The sequence below is a fragment of the Bison bison genome, unplaced genomic scaffold, assembly GCF_000754665.1.
Source record: "Bison bison bison isolate TAMUID 2011002044 unplaced genomic scaffold, Bison_UMD1.0 scf7180017864492, whole genome shotgun sequence".
NCBI classification, from domain to species: Eukaryota; Metazoa; Chordata; class Mammalia; order Artiodactyla; family Bovidae; genus Bison; species Bison bison.
In genome coordinates, this window is record NW_011495051.1 from 471,254 (window position 1) to 491,537 (window position 20,284).

Sequence of the window (20,284 nt, forward strand, 5' to 3'; positions counted from 1 at the left end):
CTGTAATATTCCAGACGAGAGATGAGAGGGGCCCCAGCTACACTAAAAGCTTTGAAAACAGAGAGGAGTAGATGGTAGCAAATATATGGAGAAAGCAAAATCTGCATAATTTAGACTGCAGAAATACCATTTTAAGAGCGTACTCACTGTGTACGGGTAAAAGACATGGAAATACTGTTTAAGGGCCATCGTGATGGAAAATTTGAATACAATCGTGTGTTCTTTTAAAATATAAAAATGAATTAAATCCTGGATACACTTAAATCCAGGACACATTTGATAATAGCAAATGTGCAAGGCAAAGGAGAGCTTCTCTGGGGGGACCATAAGTCTTCGGAGTTTGGGGATCCTTACAAAGGATGTAGAGTAGGTTGCCTAGTGATATAGCTTGATTCTATTATAATCAACCAGAATTACCATAAGCATTATGACCAGTGATCACCAAATATACTAACATCAGAGGACTATGCTAAATAAATTTATAAAATAGTAATTATAAGAAACTTTGAGAAACAAAAAAAATTTTATTTTTTTACAAAAGTTTTCATAAATGCATTGTATATTTGATATGCATGCTATTATAACAAAGCAACTAAAAATATAATTACAGTTAATATACTTTTATGCATATTTAAAAGGTAACTTTTAAATTTCCTCAATTTTTAAAAATTGAAAGTAGAATAAGCAATTCTTCAAAAAATATCCATTTCCCCTTCATGCAACTGCTGCAGTGACTTAACAAGAAAAATAAAAATAATCAGTCGAATGTTTAAAAGCCACTGTCACCCCATGAAAACCTTTTGTTTGGACCAAGTTTAGAAGTGCTTGCCTCCAGGTAATATGTATCTATTGCCTCTGGGTTATAACCATTTATGTGTTCTCATTAGGGCTTTGTCCTCACTTGAATGCTAATTCCATTCTTACTGTGGTTAACTGTAGATTCACAGAAAGGACCTTGTAGCATACTTAGAAAATTCTGACTACCGGGATCATGTTTTTCTTTTCACGTATATGCTTTCTTAAAATAGAAACAGGCAAGAAAATATACCAACTTAATTCAACATATAGTTTATCAATTTTATATATAATTTTTCATTTTTCCTGAGATATTAAGTTTGTAAGTGGTCTGTTTTCATGCAAAAATACAGTTTTCCATTCTTTACATTCATTTCATAGTATTTTGTATTCTAAGTAACTACATCACATTTGTGCTTTATATTAATACATTTGGAAAATAAAGAATAATTCATTTCCTTTACTGCTAGAAACAGAAAAGATTAGCGACTCTTTGATGGGTAATACAATCAAATTAAGTGCTGACTTCAAGTTGCTAAAACATTACCTGACTATAAAAATTGCAATGAAAAATTCTATTTTTTTCATGCTTGCAGTTTTACCTAAATTTAGAATGGAAAGTTGACCTGCTTATGTGAGGGAGACTGGGTATTTATTCCTTAGATTCCTGAGTTCTTGAGTTCCTAATATGTGAGGCTAGGCCTGCACACCACACCTGGTCAGTTTCCTCTCTCATCTGGAGGAAAATCACAATACAATACAAAGACGACTTTTATGGCAAAAGGAAAGAAAATGGTGTATATTCTACTTTATATCTTTATAAACAACAATATCAGTTTGTAAAATGTGAGAATTACCAACAAATTTGAATGAGAAACAGAATAAAGGCCAAACATTTAAAAACATGTTTATGCTTAAGTAATTGACTGCTGTTATACTTCGGATTTAAATTGGATTGATGTCCACTATGAATGTAAATATCTTAAGTACATAGCCTTTTTCTATTTTTGGTTAAAGAGAAATACCAACTTTTTCCCCTCAAAATAAAGTTGGAAAATCTGAGGCAAGAAGGATTTTCTTTCGTTAACACATACTGTTTCATTTCTATTTTATTAAAAAATTCAGTAGTTAAACAGAGGAAAAAATAAATGTACATGCAATATATTTAAGGCCTGCTGTTTACTTTTCTCAGCACATCTGCAAGAACCTGTTTATATGCCCAAGTGTGACGGTTTTCATGAGGATTAGGAAGGCTAAATAGAAACTTAAGATCTTTAAAGTGAGGAAAAGAAATCTTAAGTTACCCATAATCAATTATCTCTATTACTAGGTAAAAGTGGAATCAAAATAAAATCAAAATTATTTGCTTAAAATTACACTGTTTAAAATCCTTTGTAAACAAAGATAAACATGAAATTTAGTTGAGTGGAAGGACAAAGGGAAACAGCTTCATTTTCTTCAAGACGTGAAGCTACTGGCCTTTAAGATAGTATGAATATCCAATAGCAATTTTATAGCAATGAATATCCAGGTAGCAATTTTCTTTTAATTAGTCAAATATATATTAAATATAAAAAATTAATGTTATGTAGATGTGGCCTTGGACATTTTTAGTATTTGTTTGTTTAGAAATGCCTTTAAAGTTAGTGTGCATAGAATAATGTGCATAGAACTGGGTTATTTACCGTAAGTCAAATCTTAAGTGTGAGCAGTGGGACTGCAGAGTCCAGTAAAGGAATATGTAGAAGACTGGATAAATACATCAAACAAAACTGGGGTTGGTCCACTATTGCTAAGACTGAAATGTATCATCTCTGGTGCAGATTCATCTAGTAAGCCTGTGTGATTATGCAGTTTCTAACCCACAGCCTTATTGACAGTATGGATTTGCTCCCGGTGAAAGGAGCTTCTGGACTGTGACCACTGCCCCTGTCTATTTTCAGATCCTGGCTCTACAGATTAAAACACTTTAAAAACACTTTCCTAGGGACAGTTTCTTCTTCAGATGCAGTCTGTAGCTTGGGACTTAATTGCTGTTCATGCTGGGCTTTAACTATATGACATTGTTGGCACCCAGGTACAAGAAGTGTTTAAGCACATAATACAAGAGAGGAGGTTTTCATGGGTATTTAGAAGCATTTAGAGATTCTATGCATGAAATTATTCCCCAAGGAGACAGTTATCTATGATGGACTTAAGTAGTTTTCTAGGGGTATTTTGAAGAGGTTCTTCAAACGTACGTTGTTGAAAATTTATTTTATTTGGAGATGACATTCCCCTCCTCCCTACATCCTGCCTTGACAGTCTTATTGGAAGAAAGAGAAACTGTTCAGAATTATTGCCACATGTTTCCCAGGCCTGGCATAGACATGTTGAAAATGGAAGACTGGAAGAACCCAGCAAGGAAATTTGGTATATTAATTGCTGCCCACCGTGAGAAATAATTCTGGGTTTCTTATCTCAAGTCTTCCCTAAAGCTCCATCCAATGTAGAGTCAACAGACATCTTTCATAATACATGTGGTAAGACATCCATGAATATACACATACTATCCTTGAAATAGTTGTATATTACACTACTTCTGGGTAGTTCCTAATATTTTAATAAGCTTAATAAATAAGGAAATGGATTGAAAAGTCTTTGTAGAATGTTATGTAAATATAACATTTAAGAATGTCTGAATTTGCATTCATCATAAATAAAAGTAAAAATTGGACAGAAAACGTTTTCAAACCAATAAGGATTATTATGTTTAAAGAATCTGAAGTTATGTAGCTATAAAGTTATGTAGAAGTTATGTATCATGTCTGTTTCAGCAAGATTCTGTATTAGTTTTCATTTAAGTCTAATTTAATTGTGATTTTGTCCATCAGTTATCGAATAAGGCAGTCCACCTTGCCTCAGTATTTGCCATACCTGTTTACTATTTCAAAAATAATTAAGTACAATGTATCAGTTATGTTTTTCTTTTATATTTAATAGAAGTTCTGTGAACATTGAGAATATATTACTTTTAGTGGTACACAGTTCTTAAGAAAAGTCGATTTTTTTACAATGCCACTTGTGATATTTTTAGCAGCTTGCTACAATATCATTGTAATAAAAATAAAGTGTACTCAGTGATGAGAGAGAAAATATTGTTAAAGACCTCTAGAGACAGGAAAAGGCTCAGTCATAAGGTCACGTGCTTTTCATTTTCAGCTGCATCATTCTGACTTGTTACTTTCAAGAACAACTATAATATTGCTACATTGTCCATTATACCGAGAAGAACTTTCCTTGAACTTCACATGGAGGTTGAGTAAAGCTCTTCTATTTGTTTTTTGAAGTACTCTCTCAGCTCAGGTCTCTTAGCCTTTAGGGTCGGTGTCAGCAAGCCATTTTGAACTGAGAACATATCAGAGTGGATGTGAATGGCTTTAACCTAAAAACCAAACGCAGAATACATCTTTATCAGGAGTATAACACAACATTCATAGCATACATGGTAGAAGTAGACAGGCATGTGGGAATAGAAATACTGACATAAAAACAGGCCTATTTAAAAAGTCAGAGTTACTGTAACAGCCTGTCAGCTTATTTGATATATCTGAAAGCCACCTCATCCCCTTCTTACTCCCCAATTTAGCCAGTCAACAGAAATGAATGAGGTCCTCACTCTGTGCCAGGCACCGAGGGCACAAAGAGGAATCACGAGTGCCCCTACCCTTGGGGAGTGCATGCTGGCATCCAGCAGAGCAGGCACAGTGGGCAATTATTAGAGAGAATGGAATACTCAGGAGGAAGGGCACCTAACTCAGGGAAGCCTTCCCAAATTAGGGGTGTGTTAAAGGACAAGCAGGAGTTAACCAGCTAAGGAGAGGCGGGTGAAGGGCATGCCGGGCAGAGGCAACCCCATGAACACAGCCACAGGAGTGAGAAATGGCAGAGTGTGAAAAAGGAAATCCAAGTGGTTTCTTTTGTCGTTTCGTGAAATAGGAGGCCAAGGAGGTGACGGATGAAGCTGAATTGGTGGACAGGGCAGTTTTAGAGGAAGATAGTAGGAAGACACTGAAGATTTTTATACAGGGCAGTAACACAGCTGAATACACATTTTATAAAGTTCTTTCCAAGAGAAACGTGAACATGGTTTTTAAGAATGTTAAGACTAGAAGCAGCAAAACCAATCAGAAGGATCTGACCAGTCCATAGGAGAGCAGAAAAGGGGCTACGCTTAGAGTGGTGGCAGAGACAGGGTCAAGTAAGCAGTTCTAAGAGAGATTCAGAGAGAAATGAGATGAAATAAGGAAGAGGCAGTTTTGAGGACTCCCAGGCTTCCAGCTTGGAGGGCTGCATGGAAGAGATGCCATTCACAGGAGGAATATAAAATCTAGGTGGGACATGATGAGTAAATGTTAAAAAAAAAAAAAAAAGTTCTGCCGGAAAATTTTATAGTATTATTGGAAGGAGGAATGGAGAGATCAGGTTTAGTGTTCATGGTGCTTATTTCCATGAGGCAGATCCCAAGCCTCCTCATACAAAGTCTCTTTGCAATGCTGAATGGGGGGCCAGAGAGATAGATCAACTATTCTGGGAAGGGCTGGGCAGGCTCCTCTCATGTGGATTCCAGCTGAAAGGGTCACTGTCAATTCCACGAGAACTTTTATCATCTGGGCTTGAGCTGAATCCTGGAAGGACAGTCTCTCCAAAAGCTTGTATCCTGACTGACAGTTGGGTCTACCTTCAGTTATTTTGTTGAGATAACAGATCCATATTATTAAAGAGCAAAGGAATCACTATATAAAGACTTAAAAAATTAAATGTGCTGAATACACATATACTTTCACTTGCTGTTTCACTGAACTGATCATTTATTGAGCAACTACTATGTGTCAGGTATGGTGTAAGGCACCAGGGATACAAAGAACAAGACACAGTCTCTGCCCACATGGGCTTACAATCTAGTGAGAGATGCTGCCATGTGAATATTACTGCTACAGGGAAAGCAGTGGTCCATTGCTTTGCTAGCATCATTCCCCATCTTCCATGCTAATAAAACCAGGTTTTGTTTGAGGCCAAAATGGTCTATATGTAAACTATGACAATCCTATTCCCTATTTCCAAGCCTCCCTTGAGACTAAGCGGGTAATCATCAGATCCATTTTTGGCTACTGAGAAGGGAAAGTTTTTGCTTTCCGCATGAAAGTTTCAGATATACCTATTTCTACCCACTCCCCCTTTTTCCTTCCTTGAATATGGACTGTGTCCAAAGCCATAGCAGCCACCTTGTGACCATAAGGTGATACGCCAACATACCCAGAATGGAGAGTGGGAAGAAAGACCTAGGGCTTTGAAGACCTGTACCTGCCTTGGACATCTTATCTTTGGACTTCTTATGTGAGAAAACCACAAAAATACACCCTATGTATGTAACATACTGAGGGTTTTCTTTTAGAGCTGAATGCATCTGACATAGCACCTAACCCTACCCGGGTCAGGATTCACTGCAAAGGGATGCTTGAGTAAAACTCTGAAGGATAAGCAGGCTTTGGCCAGATAAAGATAGCAAGGGGAAGGGAGAGGCTGCTCTATGGCTCCAGTAATGGGGGCATGGGTTACAGAAGCCAGGAGAATAAAAGTGCAAGGTCCCTGTGGCACATGCTACTGCCACAGGAGAACCGTTACTTAAAATCCATGGATACAATCAGGAAATGACTTATTTAAAAAAACAAAACAAAATACTCTCACACCCATTAGGATGGCTATTATCCAAAAAAGAGAAAATAACAAGTGTTGGTGAGGATATAGAGAAATGGAATCCTTGTGCGCTGTTGGTAGGAATATAAAATAGTGCAGCCACTATGGAAAACAGTATGGCAGTTCCTCCAAAAATTAAAAACGGAATTACGACCCAGCATTTGGAGTGTGTGTGTGTATCCAAAAGAACTGAACACAGGATCTCGAAGAGATATTTGTACATCCATGTTCACAGCAGCATTATTCACAACAGCTGCAATGGAGAAGCAACCCAAATGTCCACTGACAGATGAATGGATAAGCAAAATGTGGCAGAGATATGCAGTGACATTTAATTCATAAAGGAAGGAAATTCTGACACATGCCACAACATGGATGAATTTGAGGGCATTGTGCTAAGTGAAATAAGCCAGTCACGAAAAGATAAGACACCTAGAGTAGTCAAAGTCACAGAGACAGAAAGTAAAATGGTGGTTTCCAGAGACTGGGAGTAAGGAAGGAATTAAGTTACTGTTCAATGGGTACAGAGTTTCATTCTACAAGATGAAAAGAGTTACAGAGATGGGTGGTGATAATGGTTGTACATTATGAATGTACTAATGCCACTGAACTACACATTTAAAAATGGTTAAGATGGGAAACTTTATGTTATGCATATTTAACAACCAAAAAAACTCAGGGAAAAAAATCAATGCATGCAAATAGTCACAAAAAATTCAACATGTCAAGGATTGTTTTCAAAATCTCTGATGCCAATTGTCTAGTGTTCTGGCAGGTGGATACTGTGATATGACAAAGAATTCTTGGCCCAGAAAATTCTCCATTGCATTCACTGATTTTTCAGATCAAAGACTCAATGTTCAAAGAAGACCCCTAAAACAGCTATACTTTCTACTTCTTAAAAAGCTTTCAAGAAAAATTCTAACAAATTCTGGCATTTTTTAAATGCATGCTTGTAATTTTAAAATGTGATGATTTTTAAATGAACACAACATTAACAAATGAGATTCACCTTTGCATCTTAGAAATTTGTTCAAATGAAGGATTCACTTTTGCTATAGAAAGAATAGCATTTTAAGGGAACCATGTGTGGTGAGAAGGGGAGGACAGGACTACACTAAAACTAACGCTAGCATTACATGTAGCAGCTTCAACTTTACTTCACATATCTGAAGGATTTCTACTTGGATATCCAATATACATACGTGGAAATCTGAGACACCTGCCCAAAAAAGAGGTATTATCTAATGTTTCAAAATTTGTAAAGGTCCTTGTAATAAGTGTTTTGTTTGAAAATTCCCTCAGTGATCTTGATATTCAAAGAAGCAAGTAAGTAAGTTGGTTGCTGGAGTTGGTAAGGAATAGGGCTGGCAGTTTTTGTACCCTCTGGAATATACTTTTTTCCTAACTTGCTTCTATCAAACACAAATCATCCTAGGGGATCCAAAAGTCACTGGAAACAGGTCCCAAGGGAGATGTTTTTGGCCCATAGTACACTGAGAACCAGGGGTTCCGCAGTGGCCACTGCTGATGGGTGCATGGAGGTGGACGTGGGCATAAAGGTGGGGTGCTGACAGGCAGGGGTGGGATGGAGTTGGGGAGAAGCAGAGGTGCATGAAGGTGGGGTGTGGGAGGGATAAGTGAGGGGGTTGGGTTGAAAGTGGGGGTAGAAGATAGGCTCTGGCTCAAGCCCTAGATCTACTAGAGCAGCTCTGTTCTTATGTCTGGTACATGTTATCTAAGTTCGGCTACTTAAGTTTGGAAATCACCATTTGATAACAAGACTAGTTAGCATGAAGAAAAGATGAACAAAATCCAAATAAAACTTAATCCAAGATACAGCGGTTTAACTTTGTAACTCATGTTTACTGTTATGAAATGGAAACTGAAAAAGTGGCAGAGCTAACATCCTTAGCTCCTTCCGATAGAAATGGTATCACGGGAAGGCTTCTGACAAGTGTCAACAGCACACCCACCTTCTTCTGTAAGTGAAAATAATAATATATTTAAAAGGAGATGCCAATGCCAAAATATACATTTCTACAGTGTCCCTGCAGCCTGGGTTTCAGCTTATGCGCCTTCCTAACAGCATGTGGAGAACGTGTGTAACTGAGACAAGAGTCTACGTTCACCACAGGGACCTGGGTGAACCCCTCTGAAAATCCAGCAGCGATAAGCAGAAGCTTCAGACAGTACAGTACGGGGAAGATGACTCTCACAGGGAGAGCTACCGGTGCTATTATGCTATTAAGAGGGTAAGTAGAATGTAAAAGAAACATTATGATCTTAGGAAGAAAGAACTGCATCAGCTGGTAGATTCTGCGTATCTGTCAAACCAGCTACCTGCAGCAAGCCTAAGGCGCTGCCCGGGGCATCTGCAGTTTAGTGTGGCTCTCTACAACACAGTCTCTTCCTGAGGAGAGGAAATGAATACAGTCTTGCAGGAAGCCAAGCAATGTGGCACTCAGCGCGCCTTTCAGCCACTTAACAAACAGATCAAAGTGGCACTGCTGCCAGTCCCTGCTCCAGTCTGACCTACGGCCCTGGGTCTATTTAAATCCTGCCATGAAAATACCTGCACAAATTGCTCCAGTAGCTAAAAATCTAATCAGTAATTGGGAAAAAATGAGTCAAAATAGTTCTTTAGCTAACACTGACCTTAACTGTGGGTCGCCAACCTAGTTTTTTATTTTTCCCCAGAAAAAAAAAATTTCTCAAAACTTGCCAACGTTCATTTTTTATAATTACATATTTTCTAATAAAACCAAATTGTTGAATTGTGGCTGGGAAAATAAAGGGATAAATCTTTATTCTCCCATTATGCCTAACACAACATAAAATGTGTTTTCCAGTTTGCAATAAACAAAGTTTTTGTTGTGGAAAGAAGGAAGGAGATACTTGATGTTAGCTCCCTTTTTGAAACTATACAGTTATCAGTGATTTCTTTTTTTTTTTTTAATTTAAAGACACTGTAACATTTAAATTTTATATTGGAATATAACGTTTCACAAGTGTCAATTTATGCCAACTCACTAAAGCATAGAAATTTTCATAATCCTGAAAAATCATTCAATAGAATTACTCAGTGAAACAGTTTAACACACAATATTGCCTGTAGATAATAAATACAAAATAAATAATTTAGGACAGGAGAAATTTTTTAAAATTTAATTAATTAGGGAAATGCTCAATTAATTTCTGATTTAAAGGCAAACTGATTAAGTATTCATTTCAATGACAGAAAATACAGTAAAAGATATTTAGCAAGGGCTCTGCAGTCAGGATTTGAAAGATCTATTAAGTTTGAAAGTTCACTTTGTATTTATATGCCTATACAAACTAATAAGCCATATAAGTGTCAAGAAAATGGTTAAATAATGGTTAAGTATGCTCAAATACTTCCCAAGAACCTATATGTTTTAATTATTGATACAGTTATTTTAAATGCTTCCTTTCTACTCATTAAGAAATATCTCCCAAAGATCTCCATAAATTAATGATGGTTGGCCTAGTTCTAGGAATTGTTTCTGAAAATTAAATTACATTAAATTTTCATCTAATTCAAAGTTTAATTCAGATCAATCCTGCCCAGTAAGTCTCAACTCCTAATGTTTCTGTTGAATGATTTAAGCCTTGGGCTTGGGTATGTATTTGGGGTGGAGGCAGCAGGGGAGGGTGCTGTTAAAAAATTAGCAAAAGCCTTAATTGATCATTCTTTTATGAGGAAAGGGAAAAGGACTAGCTGACAATAGATTATGGCTTAACTGGAATAATTTATGTCAAGCTTTAGAATACAACTAGGAGCATACCCTTCTCAGGCACGAAGCCTGGTTTTTGCTCGCCTGTGGTCAGCTGAGGGTACACGCTGGCTGCGGTGGGGAGGATGCCACAGACCAACTAAGAGGAGAATGAGAACAGAGAAAATGGAGAGGTAACAAACAGCCCTGGCAATGAAACTCAGGCCTTTGGGATGCCACATGACTTCTCTGTATTTGAGGTTACCATGGCAAGGGCAGATTAATAGAGCAAAAACTCTGCTTAAGGCATATGGAAAGTTAAGAATATGCCCACTCTCAGTAAAAGCTCTAATTTGAGCAACGGTTAACACTGGAAAAGGTTCTTTAAACATAACCTTAAGAGTGGTAGTCTTTTCCAGGAAAGAGAATCAGTTACAATTCTCCATGTACCCTGAGGCAGGTCACACAGCCCACATCCAGCAGGGGGCGTGCAAGCCTTGGGAATCACAAGGATATCTGTAGGATCCCAGTGCATCCCCAGCGCCCTTACCGCCAGCCATTCAGGTAACAGAGGCCCAGACGCACCAGGTCTCCAACCACTCTGTGGCCCCTGCTCTACATACAGGATCATGTCTGTAGTCACACAGCTTCCCTTGATGGAGAAGCAATGAAGTCAGTTCTAGCAAATTTAAAAATTTAAATAATTATCATGCCAGAACTGACTTTGCATTCAGAAAGATATATGTGACTTCCCTGAATGCCTTAGATTTTATAATTTTTTAAAATAAGGATCTATTTATCCAGGTCTTATCTGCCCAAAAACATGCTGACAGATGCAGGCAAAGCAGTGTTTCTCAACCTAGATTAATGTAAAGATCTATTTCAAAAGAAAAACATTTCTCTCAAACCCTGAAACTGTGTTTACTTAAGAAATTAAAGTCTTAATCTGTGGAACTGTTTTCTAATTGCCAAATAATTGCTGTAAGAATTTTAGCAATATATTTAAAACTGGTTTAAAAATGGTTTGGGGTTAACATCAAAATGAACATATAAAATTAAAAAATTCTCATAAACCCTACAGACTCTGTTGGAGAAACATTTTATGAAAAACAATTATATTAAATGCATACTGGGGAATTTCTTAAAATCCATATTAATATTTTTCTGTTTAAAGAATTGTGCTTTTGAATTTTTGACTACAGAGGATTACACATGGTATGTGTAAGAAGGACCAAGTATGCTCATGAATTCAGTTACAAAAAAGAGGCCCAACCTTGCAAAGTCAAAAAGTCTTAAGAGGTTTGCTGTGTCCACTCCCAGCACACTCTTTGTTTCCTCCTCTTTGTAAAGAGCACACTGGGCTGACAGATCCCTGGCCCCAGAAGGGCAATCTTTTCCATGTCCCAGCCAGTAAGATCACCGGCTGCAGCCAAGAAGACAGTCCCCATAAAAATAAAAATGAGACAGGGCTCTGCTGCTTTTGAGTACTGCACACAGCTCAGAGACACACCATGTAGACACGCTCTACCGGTGACAGCTAGGAACATATTTCAGCTTTATGAACATTTGTTATTATGAGGACAATGAGTGCAGTCTCACTTAGCAGACAACCTCTTTTAGTTAGATTGCAGGTTGCTGCAAAGTCAGCTTGGAACAGGCTTTCGGAGGTCTGCTGGTACATAGCCTGCCTGCAGGGCACAGTGTGGAGGATAGGGAATCTAGGTTAGGGTCACCGTCGGTTGCTTTAATTTCCATCCCTACGTAAAGGGCGGTAACAAGTATGGAAAAGGTAACAGTTACCTGTTCAAAAGAGTGGAGTCCACTTTCTTGTCCTAACCTCACCATATCTTCTAAAATGGCTTTCTTCAGCTCCTGAATCAAACCATATAGGTAAAATTACAAGGCAAAATCACATTTCAAAATGGAGATAGAAGAATCAGTGAGTTTTGAGCAAAGTACAACTAGTAACCATACCAACACGTGCCCCCACCATTTGAACCCCCAGCTGTGGCTGACACTCCCTGGCAGCAAGCCAATCACCACCTCTCATCTGGTAAGTAAGTGCTGGCAAGGCCTAAGGAGCGCCCGAGAGCAGGCTAAGGGACTACTCAGCTTTTCTAAAAATCAGCCCTCTGGTCAGCCTGCTGAGTCCCTGGTGCCTTGTCACCCCCAGAAGAGCCCAGGGCCTGGTGGGAGCTCTAGAGTTCACACTGCTAAGAAACAGACCGTGTGACTGAAGGGCTAATAACAAGTCAGGGCACAGAGATCCTCTTCCAGAGAACCACACATGTGCCAGGAGGTTTCTGGAAGGTGTGAGCAGCTAATGCTCTCAGCAGGAAGAACTGTGTTGCTTTTACAATTCTATGACTGTCTCTCTAAGCCCAGTAGACACAAAATCTACCTCCCATCAGGAAAGAACAGGGCTGTCAGAAGGCCTACGCTCACATCTGACACTGCTGTTAACCAGCTGTGTGGCTCTGGGCAAGCCCCCTCACTCCCTGGACTCTGCTGCAAGCTGCAAAACAGGGCTGGACATGCTTTCTGTGATGTCTCCTGGATGGAAAATTCAAACGTTTATCAAGTATTCTAAGAGGAATTAAGGTTCTTCTACAACAATAACAAAAGACAAACCTCTGGTTTAGGACTCCCACCACTTATAAAATGAACTTGGAAATTTCCCTACTGGCTCAAATTTCACTTGGGCTACTGTTTTTGTGTTCTCTCATTATGCAGTATGTTAGAAGGTCCGGCAGGCTTTGAGGAAACAGCCCCCAGGTACAGACCTTATTTGTGCAGAGCTCTGCATACGTCCCTTCAATTCCTCTCTTCTGGGCCCAAGAGGGCATGACTTCTGCGTCGGGCACGACAATGCCCACCAAAAAGGCCTGTGATCCCACCAGAGGAAAACATAGTTATGACAAAAGTTTTTAAAGTGGTTATTTGTGGTCCACCATTAAAACTTATCTTGGTATTCTCAGACTCTACTCTTTTCTAAAAATATGTAAATGCTTATGAAACATTTCCACTAACATATCACACATTCTTGACAGAAATATTCTTGAATATCTCTGATATATTTCCCTAACTTTGTAAAAGATTGATTAATAAAAAATAAGCTTAAAGGAGATTAAAAATCAGTAAGGTTAGTCCTGTATGTACCTTTAATTCTCATGACAAATTTAAATGAGACCATCTTTAGGATACTAATCAACCAACTCTACATCAAAAACACATACATTTCTAAGTATTTCCAGACCATTTTGAAACTGATTCATTAATATGCTCCTCATTCATCAAGAACACAATTTTAATTTTTAAAGTATTTTCTTAAAAAAATAATAGTCTTTAACTACATAAATCTAATGACAGCCCATGGGCTTCCCAGGGGACACAGTGTCAAAGAATCTGCCTGCCAGTGCAGGAGATGCAAGAGACTCAGGTTCGATCCCTGGGTTGGGAAGATCCCTTGGAGTAGGAAATGGCAACCCACTCCAGTATTTTTGCCTGGGAAATCCCATGGACAGAGGAGCCTTGGAGGGTTACAGTCCACGGGGTTGTAAAGAGTCAGACACAACTAAGCAACTGAGCATGCAATGATAGCAGAGAATATATTCACAGTGATCCTTCTACTTCAGATCTAAATGATACTGAAAAGTAGAATAAATAGAAATTCTCTCCAAATAATTTAATCCTAAACTATATTAGTATACTAGCTTAATACATTAAGTATTAAACTTAATACATTGTACATTATAATCAGTACAATTACTTGCAATATTGCACCTATTTATCTGTAAAGTTCACTTACATATTTTAAAACCAAAACAGCAGAAACCCTGAATCTTGCTTCACCATATTACCTCAGAATTCCTCTTGGAAGTAGATGAAGCATAAGTTAAAAGTAGTGGGAATGTACATTACTACTACTTCAAGCAACTTATTTACCTTAATTGCAAATTTATCAAACTATAAGCAATCAAGATTTCTCCCTTAGATAAACATTTTCTCTCCTGATCTTATATGCCAGATAATACCAGTGTCGGAAATGAATGGTCATCATTTTAAATCAAATACCAGATACTTAGGAAATCATTCCCCAAATTCTCATCAGGCCCGGCACGTGTGGGAAGGCGGGAGCCTGGGGACTCACCTTTAAGCTGTCCCCGTGGACATAGACTTGGGCAACAGGCTCGCTCCGGATGTAGATGTTCTCAATCATCTCGGGCGCAACATATTCTCCCTGAGCAAGTTTAAATATATGCTTCTTCCGATCAATAATTTTAAGAGTACCAGTCTGTGGAGTTGGACAAGCAGCTTCATAAAAAGATGACATTCCCAAGCTTGAGCCCCTCACTTATTCGTGCCATAGCCCCTCAACCCCCGCCCTGTCCCAGCCTGCATGCCCCACTGGATCTGCTCGTGCACCCAACGTCTCTGCCCTCACAAAGTCACCATGTGGCCAGAGAGGGACAGTGTGTACACAAGTGGGCAGCTCTCAAGCTCTGCTGGGCCGAGTGCCCACTGTCCTCTCCGCTCAGCATGTGCCTCGTTCCCCCTCCCAGCCCTGCCAGCCAGGTGCCCAGCCACAGGTGCCCTCCTCCTCAGAAGGCTCCCCACCTTCCCATCGGGGCTCCTCTCACCAAGGCCCTCACTCCAGCTGTCCCTTTTCTCATCTGCATCTTCAGATTCGCCCCGTGAACCATGCTTAGGCCACCACTCCCAAAGGATGGACTCTCCATCCATCAGCACACAGCACAGCTCTGGTGGAGGCCCCCAGATGGCAGGAGGGGCCCTCTCTCTCCAAGATTTCTGCGGCAGGCAGGCCACCCCTGGGCAGTGAGTGCTTGAGCCCCTGGCTTCCAGGACCCCCACCCACTTCCCTGACTCCCTTACATCTCTTTGAATTTCCGAGGTGAATAGGTTGGTCTCTCTCCTTTGGCTCAACCCTTGAATGCAGCCATGTCCCCACTTCCACTGACAATGTCCCTTGAGGTGACTATCATTTATCTCCTCAGTGGCCACTCCTGCATCTGTCTGAGCTTCCTGCCAGAGCTCTTCACTGAGTTCTAGCCTCAGAACCTCACTATCCTCAAAAGACTAAACAAACAAACAAACAAACAAACAAAAAACCAGGCTGTTTGCCCTGCACAATGCAGTGTGCCCTAAAGGATGACCCTCCTCAAGCCTGCTCCATTCCCCAAGCCCCAAACCTAGAGATGGCCTTGCCACTGCACTCTCCTGGGACTTCCAGTAGTCAGGCTCACCCGTCCTCACGCATAAATCCTCCTTACAGTCGACTCTTCCTCCCATCAAAACCACTTCCTTATCTAACGTGTGCACACACTCTGGCCCCACTCTATGTGTTCAATTATCAGAACCACAGTAATCTCACCAGAAGAGAAAAACAGGCAGGCCTTGTTTTGCTCAAAATCCAGCCTGGACATCAAGCACTTCCACCACACTGGCTTCTTTGGGCCTCGTGGCACCCCGTGAGTTGGGTGTCATCACCTCCATTTCACAAACGGTGAAGGTGAGGATTAGAGGGGTCAGTCAACTCCTCCAAAGCCATGTAGGTAGGAGGTGAGAGAACCAGGACTTACACCAGGTCTTTCTGGATCAGAAACTTAGAACTTTTTCCCTGACCTATCTAACACTATTCCAACATAATAATAATTTTAAAAATTGACTCCCACAGACTGTCTGCCTACTGTGTTGGGCTGTGAGTTCTTGCATGGATCAATTTACTTGCTTCTCACAACACCCTGCAAGGTGGGTGGTTTCATCTGAGTTTTAGGGCATCCGTGGCAGGTGCAGTTTTGTGGGACTTTCCCCGAAGTTCTTCCCCAATTTTGAGGACTCCCCCCTAATACTAAATGAAGTACAGAGCCTTGAAAGGGGCCTATACAGGCAAGGCCTGAAGCCTGGGCTTCATTAGCTGACAGGACAATCTACCCTCTGCCAGTGTCCAGGGCCCTGCTTGCTTCTCCAGCCTCTCTCCTCCACTGTGGGTCCTCAGCTAGAAGTGCTTGCCTCACGCCCTAGTTTTCCTCAACTTAGTGCCGCTACTACTCCTGCCCTGACTGTCCTTCTGCTCTCCCCTCTCTTGGGACAGGACATACATTCTGAGACTCAGAGCCAGTGGGCGCCTGTTCTTCTCTGCCTCTCCCCCAGGTGAGCATGGCCGTCATCTCATGCCCATCACACTAGGTTGGGTAGCATCTAAAGACACCTCTCTTCCCTGAGCAGAGTCCCTGGTTCTGGGTACACGGTGGGGGCACACGCACGTCTGCTGCAGGAGTGAGGGTATCTCCCAGTGAAGTGCACAGTTCCAAGCAGCAAATCGGCTCACCAGCCCCTGGAGGGCTCAACATCACTAACCTGCCCGATAAACTCGACATCTCAGAACATCCACCCAAGGCCTTAGCAATTTCCCAGAGACACAGGAATGGTTTCCTGGGGTGGGCTGCAGCAGGTGGGGGGCTCTTCGTTTCAGGGATGGAGCCTTTTTGTGGTCACAGCTTTCACCTAAGCATATGCTATGTGCCAGGTAGTGTGTTAAGGGCTTTACAGGTACACTGTAATCTCATTTCTTCCTTACAACATGACCACAGAGGTAAGCAGTGTTATTACCCCCATTTTACAAATGATAGAATGAATCACCATAACTGGTTTTAACTAAAAGTTGGGGGCCACAGCTAAAGAATGCCATGTAGCTTACTCTCTTATTCTACAAGGGAGTTAATACGAAGCCACGGGGAGGGATAAAACTTTGTTCAAGGTCACCGGAGTAGCTGCTAGCAGAGACAAAAGAACCCTAGAATCCTCCTGCCCAGCTCCAAGCTTTTCACATCACTCAGTGTCACCTCTCAGCTGGAGGCCAGTGTCCCAGGCCCTGCCTTTCTCAGATCTCCGAGAGCTATGAACCCCTTGTTCCATGTACAATACTTTATCCATCAGATTTCAGAGCACTGTCAGACTTCTTCTAGGAGGCCACTTAAGGGTAGGCAGTGGGCCTCAAACTCCAATTCTATGCTCCCCAAAGATCCCTGTCACCTTCACCAGGAGGATGGAGAAGGAAGCTTTGGGGGCAAGGTAAGAAAGAACCTCCCAATTCCCTGAGGTTTTCTGGAATGACTGATTGTCGGGCTGGACATAAAGACTCCTGCCTCGGGAGTGAACCAGATGACACACACTCCTACCACCAAAATGTGTGGAGGTCCATGGTTCCAACGTACGCACCGGCAGCCATTTCCCGATGTCTCCAGTGTGAAGCCAGCCGTCATCATCCAGGGCTTCCTTTGTCCTCTCTGGGTCTTTCAAGTAACCTTTGAACACATTTGGTCCTCTCACACATATCTGTAGGGACAAACACCTGGTTTTTCTCAGGACGCAGCATAGGGAACCCTGACAAGAGGCTGTCATGAGGCATGTGTAGAAAAATGTACACTATCCCTCAGGAAATCCACTGAGGAAACCACAGTGGTGGAAAAAAAGGACACGAACGGCCACCGGCATTCTCTCAAGCAGTGACTTCTCTGCTCTGACTCCCCAGGCCTGCCTCTGCCATCCCCTCTTCCTCAGGAACCCAGTGGCCTTCGGTATGTGCTGCTCTGCAGCACTGGATGGTGTCTCCCCGGAGACAGAAGGCTGGCTAATTCTGCCAGAGATGCCTGATGCCCTGCGTCATGACCAGGCACTCAGCATTCCCATCCACTCCCATGGGATCAGCAAGTGCCGGTAAGCTCTATCTACCCCATCTGGCCTATCTCCAAATGGTCACATTTCTGTTTGGACAGATACACAGCCCAGGCCATGCCACTTAAGAAAAAAAAAATGGGTTTTAAAAAAAAGTTTAGCAATCCCAAATCTTATTTTAGATCAGCCCAGCCCCATCCTTGGGGATTGGTTACTTCATAAACAGGAGAGGAAATGCTCAATTTAGTTGGGCTTAAATTAATCAGGAATATGAAATGACTTTACACATAAGGTGAAAGGAAAATAATTCCATTTTTTTTCCCCTTTTACTCCCTACATAATAAAGCATCCACAGACATGAATGGCTAAACACTCAAGTTTACCTCTCCTTCTCCTTTGCTGGTCCAGTAGTTCAGTTCCTCGACATCGACGAGCTTGATATGATTGCAGGGCAGAGGTGCCCCTACATGTCCTAAAACACCAGAACAAAGGGGCATTGGTCAGCGTTCATTTCAATTTCAGGACTGAAGATGCTCCGTGCCATGTAAAACCCCTCAGGTGGTCACAGTGGGGAATTGTGGATGGAAAGCAACACACCTTTAGACAGGCAAGCACTGATGATAAAGTTTTGGAGCAAGGTGAGGCCAACCAACCCCTGCGGGGCCTTTGTTCTACATCCGTCCAGTTGGACAGACTCACAGGGCCCAGATGGGAGGCTCACACCCACACCAACCACACAGTCAGGATGTTTTATATTAAGACATTTCCCCATTATTAGATCGTATCTTTTGGTTTTGTTTCAGTTCAGTTCAGTTCATTTCAGTCGCTTAATCATATCCAACTCTTTGAGACCCCTGGACTGCAGCACGCCAGGCTTCTCTGTCCATCACCAACTCCCGGAACTTACTCAAACTCATGTCCATCGAGTGAGTCGGTGACGCCATCCAACCATCTCATCTTCTGTCATCCCCTTTTCCCACCTTCAATCTTTCCCAGCAACAGGGTCTTTTCTGATGGGTCAGTTCTTCCCATCAGGTAGCCAAAGTATTGGAGTTTCAGCTTCAGCATCAGTCCTTCCAATGAATATTCAGGACTGATTTTCTTGAAGATTGACTGGTTGGATCTCCTTGCAGTCCAAGGGACTCTCAAGAGTCTTCTCCAACACCACATTTCAAAAGGATCAATTCTTTGGTGCTCAGCTTTTTTTATAGTCCAACTCTCACATCCATACATGACTACCTGAAAAACCATAGCTTTGACTAGACGGACCTTTGTTGACAAAGTAATGTCTCTGCTTTTCAATACGCTCTCTAGGTTGGTCATAAGTTTTCTTCCAAGGAGCAAGAATCTTTTTATTTCACGGTGGCAGTCACCATCTCCTGAGTTTTCCAAATTTGCTGGCATATTGAGTGCAGCACTTTCACAGCATCATCTTTAAGATTTGGAATAGCTCAACTGGAATTCCATCACCTCCACTAGCTTTGTTCTTTTGGTTTGAGGATCATAAAATAGTCATTATTGCTTTTCCCCCAGTCACAAAACTGTTGATTAATGTGCATAATAATCATCTACAATTCTCTCTCCCTCACACCTCAGATAAGACTTTACATTTTCTTGGTCTTCTATATTCCAATCACAAAACTACAACTAAGCTATGTTCTAATAACTGGTTGTTACACAGTTTATTGGCAAAGCAGAGGATTTTTATGCAGGTGCTGGCCAAGGTCCTGAAATAAAGTGAGCCACGAAAACAAAAAGGAGGCTCTGCCACTTTCTCTTTTAAATGAGATGTTGTCAAATCTTTTACAGTATTGTACAAAGACAGCTATCCTCTCATACTTGATAAACTTTCATATGTTTTTATGGTAAGGATGCCTAAAAAAGGTAAAATCTCCAAACCTTCACATGTGATAATGCGGAGGGTATCACAAGAGGGAAGAAAGTGTCCAAAAGGAAGGGTACATATGTAAGCAATCATATAATATGGCATATTATATATAATATGGCATAACAAGAAAAAAGTTAATGAGCCAGGATCTCAGAATACACTCCTTGTAGTAAATCTGCCAGTGGTAGGGAGACCAAAAACTTTGCATACAAGATATACTTCACTCAGCAGGAGTTTAAGGAGATAAAACTCAGAAAACAAACAAAAAAAATGCTTCTGTACCTCACTTGGCCAAATGTGATTTCAATTTAGAGTCCACCTATCATGTTTCTGCTGACTGCCTCAAGGTGCTCAGAAAATAGTTGCATTACTAAGCATGTTTCTTTCCTATGCACATCATTCCACGTTTTCTAGTTATAGTTGAGCAAACTTA

At 40.9% G+C, this 20,284-nt stretch overlaps 1 protein-coding gene across 7 annotated transcripts in view; it reads right to left on the bottom strand.

Annotated features, from left to right (window-relative positions):
- Positions 1–504: 504 nt before the first annotated feature.
- ACSL6 (acyl-CoA synthetase long-chain family member 6) overlaps positions 505–20,284 on the bottom strand; it is a 66,189-nt gene continuing 46,409 nt past the window's right edge. For 6 of the 7 annotated variants that reach the window (XM_010863578.1, XM_010863572.1, XM_010863573.1 and 3 more), the window contains 6 exons: positions 18,347–18,435; positions 17,508–17,624; positions 14,419–14,562; positions 13,052–13,153; positions 12,069–12,140; positions 505–4,219 (listed from right to left, as the gene is read on the bottom strand). In XM_010863578.1, coding sequence (XP_010861880.1) covers positions 4,082–4,219; positions 12,069–12,140; positions 13,052–13,153; positions 14,419–14,562; positions 17,508–17,624; positions 18,347–18,435 — 662 coding nt within the window. In that variant the 3' untranslated portion in view covers positions 505–4,081. The remainder of the gene's footprint in view (positions 4,220–12,068; positions 12,141–13,051; positions 13,154–14,418; positions 14,563–17,507; positions 17,625–18,346; positions 18,436–20,284) is intronic. The other variant, XM_010863574.1, reaches the window with a different exon arrangement.